At 37.2% G+C, this 8,157-nt stretch overlaps 1 protein-coding gene across 1 annotated transcript; it reads right to left on the bottom strand.

Moving 5' to 3' along the window:
* Positions 1–399: 399 nt before the first annotated feature.
* On the bottom strand, positions 400–2,789 carry LOC149298023 (uncharacterized). Its single transcript, XM_089487886.1, has 3 exons — positions 2,744–2,789; positions 2,449–2,575; positions 400–1,327 (listed from the first exon to the last, which is right to left on the bottom strand). Exons 1-3 carry the CDS (start codon positions 2,787–2,789, stop codon positions 400–402), a joined length of 1,101 nt encoding a protein of 366 aa, XP_089344012.1.
* Positions 2,790–8,157: the final 5,368 nt, after the last annotated feature.

Below are 8,157 nucleotides of genomic sequence, written 5' to 3'. Positions count from 1 at the left end.
GGCAGGTCTCATGATACTGTGCATTGCTTTATTACATTTTTATTGAAAATAATTGCTAAAGTGCACACAAATCTTTATCACTGAACAAGCAAACATAAATTATTTCACATAATGCTGACTGGGACTGATAACTGGCAAAATGAAGCAGATAGAAGCTTTTGTTTTTTTTAACATGTTACTGATTTATAAGCTGATCATGTGTGTGGTTGCCACTCTGAAATAGATGATGTCACCACTCATCACCCTACATGAAAAAAGAAAGCAGATGATGAAATTGTGTTTATAGCCCTAGAAATTCTAAGAATTTTACTGGGAATTGTTTATGATTTCTCAAAATTATGCTATCTGCTAGAGGTCTACCAACTACCTCTGCACAAGTTAATGATGACATGTGATGATTTACTGTTTGGTGGGGACACCTCTATTAATGAAGTCACTGATCTTGTCATGTACATCTTTCTCCAGGTATTCTAATTGATCTTGTGTAGTTATTGTGTAGTGATCTAGTTTTTTCTTCATGTCTTCTACTCTTTGTATTAGTGCCTTGTTAAGATTTTCACCATATGGGGTCATTGTGTCCTTAAACTCTGAGATTCTCTCGTCTATCTGCTTGCTCATTTCCATGAAATAGGGCTCTAAAACTTGTCTAGTATCGTGAACATTTCCATTGAGTATCTTCCTCAGCTGATCTGCGTATGGATAGAGTTGCTTTTTCAACTCTGATGTATGTTCCGCTATCTTGCTTTCCATCTGATCCACAATTTTCCTCATCTGGAAATCCATGTTCTGAATATGCTTCTCGAGTGCACCCTGCACATCCTCAGAATAAGGAGTTAGTGTCTGATATAGTTCCTCTGACTGTTGCCTAATCTTTTCTTTTAGCTCCTCAGTGTAGGGTATCAGGTGGTTTTTGAGCTGATCCACGCTGTCATCTATTTGGGCCTGAAGAGTTTGTGAGTATGGGGCCAAAGACGTTTTTAGATTGTCTGCATTGTCCCTGATCTTGGCATCCAGCTCCTGGACCACAGACTTCAGCTGCTGACTGACCACCTGTGTGTTCTTCTCCAGCTCAGTTTGAAGCTCCTCTGCGTATGGAGTAAGTTTTAACTGCAGCTGCTCTACATTCTTGCTCAGTTGCTTGTGCATCTCATCTGCATATGGGGAAAGTTTGTTTCTTAACTCCAACAGCTCCTGTCTGATCTGATCCCTCAGCTTTTCAGAGTCTTGTGTTAGCTGTTCATGGATCTGCTTAGCAAAAGGGAGGATTTGGCTCTCGAGGTCTCCTGCATAAAGATTCACAGTCTTCAAATTTTCCTGGATTATAGAACTGTGTAGGTAGAAAGCAAAATATAGATTACTGCACAACAGATAAAAGTTTTAATTGTGTCAAACTAGGATTTAATCATACGGAGTCAGATTATCCATTAGGCATCATACTAGCTTGAGTTTTCCCCCCTCCTCTTAACTGCATAGTGGGGTACTGCAAACACACATTTTTTATTACTGCTTTATTATAAAAGGAAGGCACCTCAGGTCACATAGCATCATTACAGCTAAAGACCTACTCGCAACAGGGGATGGTGAAAGAAATGAGCCAAACCGGGGTCATGTGTGACTGAGCAAACATGTTTTTTGGTTTTTCATTTGCTGGTTTGGCCAAATGCTATGTACTTTTGGGCCTCAGAGGGTCCTCATCTGGCACTGCGAACACAATTACACATGTTTGTCATCAATAAGTTGAAATGTTCTCACATGGGTCTGGTGATAAATTAAAAGGACTTCAGTATTGTCTGAGTGAATTAAGTGAAAAAACTATTTAAGTAAACATTGCTTTACATAAAGCATTATATTGACTGTAGTCAAATATAACAAAATATACACTGTGCTAGAAACATTAGTAATAACTGTTTAAGTCAAATAAAAATTAGGTTTTTATTAGTTTTGGCATCTGTGAGGAAAGCAGATGTGCAAAATAATTCCTACATGGACAATAATTTACAAATATCACAAAATACATTTTAATTTTTTAAGTATGGTATTTAGATAATTTTTTATGCACAAGATGCAAATGAAGATGATTGCATGCTTTGTTGCTTCTGTACAAAATTGATGCCTTCAAATGTGATAGAGATTTATTTAAGTGTTTCGTTGCATTTTTTAAGTCACAAATGAAAACAGCAATCACGTTTCTTAATGTGTGACAACTAAAAACTACTATTTGTGTTAGATATAGGCCTGTTAAACAATCATTAATACAACTCTTTTTTAGGTCCTTCAAGAAACAAGCAGCACCTCCACCCATGGATGCTTTTTTAAAATAAATGTTTCAATATAGATGAAATATTGTGGGTTGACAGGCTAAGATAAAGAAACAGATACTGCGTGTATCTGTTATAAATATAATTTATTTATTTGTAGACAGATCACTTTTTGCAGCTTGTTACTTACTTAAGCTGTTTACTGATGTCAGATTCTTGTATCTGCTCGACTGTATCCTTTGCATCACTGCTTAGTTTGGTGACATAATCCCAGAATGCGCTGGCCACTTGGTCAGTGTTAACTTCAGCCTGAGAGCCTAGGAAAAGATGATAAAAAGATGTGCAGAGTGAGTTATTCCATATCCATGTTTTCCTGCCTGGGTTATTAACAGTCTCTCCATTTGCTTCTACACCACTTTATAATCTAATCCATCTTTCACACCGCATCTTCTATTACTTAAACACATTCGTCTTCCCATACTGACCTGTAATGGCACATATGACCAGTGCGAGGGCCACCACTTTCAACATTTTTATGGTTTCCAATGACAACGTCTCTGCATAAAACACAGTTCAGATGTTAAGCCTAGATGGATCTAATCAGCTCAAAATACTTAACATATATATATATACATAATATATAGAAGCTCTCTGGCTTGCCCTTAAAATATTTTTGTGCTAACAACATGTAATTGTTTGTGAGACTTAAGGTTCTAAAAAAATTTTTAAAATGTACCTGGACAAAAAACACCAAATCACCTTTACTTGATTCAATATTATAACCTAATAACAAGATCTTCTCCCCATTACCGATTCAAATAGTTTATATAACAGATCCCTTCTTACCTAGTCAATCTGCGTTTGTGTCTGAGAATGAGTTTAGCTGTACCCGTCTATTTATATCAAATCATTTCTGCCACTACGGCTTTCTGGAAAGACAGCCTCCTGGACTTTAATTCACTTTACATTGTGGAGCCTGTGACGTGTCTTTGTTTTCAGGTCTGAGCTCATTGAGTGTTTATCGCTTAGTCATATCCATGTAGGAGGAAGGGATTATTGACTATTTGTTTCTAATCACCCCCAGAAGATTAGGGTTAAAATAACAGACTTTAATATGTTTAATATATTGATATATACTGGTATATATATATATATATATATATATATATATATATATATATATTGGTACAAAATCAAGCATTTATAGCTGTTAGGTGCATGCTATCATTTATTGGTAAATATATATACCTTCTGGCCCGAGGGGAAGGTACAAGTGAGTGCCCCTATTAACATACCCACTAGCACATAAATACTTTATACAAACACCATATACTATAGCCCACTCACTAACGAACACACATACATGCTCAGTCTAACATATACTCACTTTAACACACTCACTCTAAAACACATTTGAAAATACTCCATCACACCTTATTCTATCAATAACACATCACCACACATTACACTCTTACCTTCCTTATAGCTGCTGCGAGCAGCCACGCTATTACTTTAGGTCACATAATATCTCGTTACAGGGCCGTGTTCCTGGGAATGGGATGACCAAATTGACTGGGCCAGGGGATTGTCCCCTGACCATGTCCAGCACGTAATGCTAGAGAGGATTACAACCTATGCACTGTTCTTTCTATGCACGGTTTCACTGTTAAATTCCCAAAGGTGCTTCTGTGTATTAATTCATACAGGACATCATCTTCTCCTGTGAATGAAGATCAAATAAAGTACGGTATTATGGGGCACCTGTGTAGTTCATTTGCTTATTTTTAAACAGTAGCAATCACTTTCCCAGGTTGTACCATAACTACGGTAATTTATTAAAAGTAAAATAATTTCTTAAAAGTATCTGTATCTAGTACTCTTGGTTTTGGAACACTCCAGCCGTAATATGCATTTTATTGCATAGGTACGTGGTGCCTTTTTGTGTGGTCTGTTTTGCCCTTATCCCCTATCTAAATGCCCTGCAGGAGATACATTCAGTTCTGCTGATTTGATCCCACTGCACGTGGGAGTCTACCAATGGATTTTAATGGGAACACTGCTTAAGCTGTCAATTAGTGACAGGACATACATCTATTGATTTCATTGGAATTACTTTACTGCCACTGATGTAGAGTTTAAGCATATAATCATTAGGATAAATAATCATGTAGATTCTGAGGAAGGAAATTAAAGGGATAGTCCAGCCATCATAAGCACTAGCCAGGAGGGAATAGGTCCTACGGTGGCAGCAGGACTAGCCCATGTCATATCACAAAAGGTTACAAGGAGTGCATGGAGCTACTGTGGTGTGGGCAGGATCAAAAACCAGTCTTGCCTTAATGGTCAGCAGTGACATACGGAGACTCCAGAGCAAAGAGATAGTCCAAAGGTATGAGAATGCATAATGTTGGTGGGTTGTAACCATAGGTTTCTAGCAAACTCACAACCACACTACTACTGCATTAGTAAATAAACCTATATGGCATTATTTGTAGTTAGCATTGCAACAAGAAATGAAATACATTTAATATAGTTGTGTGGGCGCTAGTTGTATAAAAAAGACGGGATTATGAGAATAATATCACATTAAAACACTTTAATAAGTGTATTAAAATACATAAATATCAAAATATACACAAACGGTCCAGTATTGGGACCATATAACCTATAAAAAAATGCTCCCCTGAAATCATATACACATTCCATTAAGTCTGAGTCTATGCAGCACTTTTATTTAAAAGGGTTTCACCATTGCGATTCAGCAGTTTGACAAAAAGGGTACAGAGTGTACGAAAAACAATTTTGTTGAATTTAGAGCTCACTCCTACATCATGGAATAGTTTTTGTTTTTTTTTGCAGTAGCGTTTTGGATTAATCTTTCTGTCTAATTTATTTTTGTAGATTGGCCTATTCTATTTGGGTGAGCATGTGAATGGATGGCTTGGCTTGACAAAGTTGAATAGCCTCTTAAAGTAAGTTTAAACACAGTAGCTCCCTTAAGTGCCAATAGAGTGGATGACCCCCTGGCACTCAATGGGTGTTTGGGTGGGTGTTTGGATGGGCTCAATCCTCTCCTACTTAAGACACTTACAGCTAAGAGAGAGAGTTTTTGTAATATATGTATTTTTATTAAACTACACCTCTATCTGATAGGACAGGGATGGAGTAATAGAGAGGGCCATTTTATGGGGTCCGACGTTGTCCAAAGGGTTCTTTGATACTGTAACCCCTTCGTGACAAGTCTTTTTTTATTTTGATAATTTCATCTATTTTACTATAAAACAAAATAATATATTGTGACAATTAAAAAAAAATAATACTTTTTTTGAAACATCTTTTAGTCATCTACAAAAGCCCATAAAAACAAAATTGTTTTGAAATACCCAATTTTTATGTGTTATTTTGTTGTTGTTAGCTACTATTTTAATGCTTTCCAAGTACTAATGTAATTTTTTTGCCTTTATGACTTCATCAGCATCTCATGAGTACATTGATACCACCCATGCATGGGATTGATCAATTGCTTAGGCTAATGGGCCACATTTTTTAGGTGCACATTTTTTTTATTTGGAATTCTGACATCTGGCCATCCTTTGCCCATGTCCTATATGGGAAATATTTGAAGCAGGCCAATTCAATTTACCCCATAAAACCATACAGGCGAGTGCCACCATATTGAATATGGCAAATGTGACCACTCCTGAGAGCCATCACACAGGGCCCCAACATTTTGTTTGGTGTTGACGAATGCTTTACTTCTAAGATCTTTTTCTAACTTGTTTAACCCCATGACGTGCCTGGCATGTCAATAGTCATCAAGGAATTAAACCCTAGCATATGAATGTACAGTTGATGGGGAAGCAGGCTGAACATAAGTACCATCAAAGGGTGAGCTCCCATATGGTATTTTTTTAAAATATATTTTAATGATGTAATAAATCCTTATTGCCCCTCTCCCTGAGTGCTTTATTACTATCCAGCCCACGTGTAGTGGGGAGGGGGGGGGGCAGTCATCGGTCCTACTTGGTTTTGTTTTTATTTATTTCTAATCTTTAAAACATATATTCAGGGGGTTGCTTTGGGAGTTTCAAGCAAGAACACATGATTTGTTATTCAACTTAAGTGCCCTCATTTAAAGTTTGCAAAATTTAAAGTTGGAGGAAATCACAAACAACTCCTATATTAGTGAATATACAAGTTGCCTTGTGAGTGTTGGCATAATAAAAGTGTGAAATAAGTAAAGTTTAATATATAGAATTTAACGCAATTGTATTTCCTACTTTCCAGTTACTAGTTTAAGCTGTGGGTCACCATTTACCAAACAGGGTCGCCTAAAATATCAGTGTCAGCAGAGGTCCTTAGGTTTATTTCCCTGATACGTTAGTAGCCTGATACTTGTGCAATCTCCGTTATACAAGAAGATAACCGTTGTTAGCACAGGCTTATCTGCCCGCTGTTAGAAAGGGCCTGTGTTATGTGTCTGACCTCAGTCAAAGTCTGACCCATTATCCACGTTTTCCAGGACAAAGTCTATGTCAACAACAGATGACTAAAAATTGTATTAACCTCATCTCAGCAAGAAAACCACAACGTCTCATGTCAGATTGCAGATGATGCCCCTGTATTCTGATGACAGTACCTTTTGTTTCTTCTACATTAAATGAGAGCATAGAAAAGATAGTATTGAATATATAAATTATGCCTTGCAACAAAATACCGTTCTAAAATAAATTAATTAATTAAAGAATAGCTGCAGAAGATTCACTTTGCCAGAACTTCCAACAGCAAATCTCCTTCTTTTCTCTGTGGTCACAGCTATTTAATTTAGTGGTATCACATTAAAAGGGTATCTAAGCATTCTAATTATAGTTATCCACTATGATTCACTAATACCCAACTTAACAGCAAAACACAACATGATACAATGCTTACATCAGTTGCAAATTTATTGGGAGCTAGCAATGTTATTAACTAAATCGGTTAGTTGATTCAGGTGTACATGCATCTGTTCTGACACACCACTAGGTCCATGAAGGCTATGCCCTTAATGTCCCACACCAACCATCTAGTATGTTGGTTAGGGTGGCCCTGTGACCTTAAAAAGAATATCTAGAAATACTGTGAGGCACATTTGATCAAACATGTCAAAATAGATAAAACCTACCAGTAATATTTTTTCTTCTGTAACTGATCTTGCCTGAAAGCTCCTAGAAATCATAAATCCTTTGTAAAACAGCCTCAGTGTTTCAGTTAAGTAGATGCATGCAGAATATGTAAAAGAAGAAAAAAATATATATTCGGATTTGTAACACAGCGAATGTGCTTTTTAAGTAATATAACAGTAGCTAAGTAGAGATGGCAATGGAAATAGTTGTGGGTTTTAATTTTCTGTGCCTTGTGAGCGTAAAACCAAAGATGCTGTGATACAAGCACCAAATACACATCATGTTGCAGCAGACTGGGTGTATTCCCGAAAAAAAGTTTTGTGTGACATCTTGCTTGGGGATGATTTTAGGCTTAACTAACCTTATCCGTGATCTAATATAATGTATTAAGATGAACACTGCATTGGAACGAGGGTTTTTACAAACAGATGTAGACCTAGTGATGCAGCCATGATCAGATTCTGTCTGCAGCAAAAATGGTCAGCAGTGGTACAGGTGGAGTGACCACAATTGGCAAAACTAATCTCGGGTAAACCTCTGTATTTCCAGAGTCAGCAATTATTCTTAATTCCACCTGTACACATTTGTGACCCCCTCTGTGTGTCCTTCACACCCCTTACTAACCCTGAACCACATAGCATTCCAACAAGCACCACCCCACCCCCACAGACCGCTGGGGAGGGTGCTGTCTATATAATACCAGCAGCTGTAAATGTAAGGACAGAGTGCAGAAT

Source organism: Sceloporus occidentalis, unplaced genomic scaffold, assembly GCF_023333645.1.
Source record: "Sceloporus occidentalis isolate IW3139 unplaced genomic scaffold, rSceOcc1.0.p SCAF_35, whole genome shotgun sequence".
In the NCBI taxonomy this organism is placed as follows: Eukaryota; Metazoa; Chordata; class Lepidosauria; order Squamata; family Phrynosomatidae; genus Sceloporus; species Sceloporus occidentalis.
This window is presented reverse-complemented; position numbering and strand designations above follow the sequence as displayed.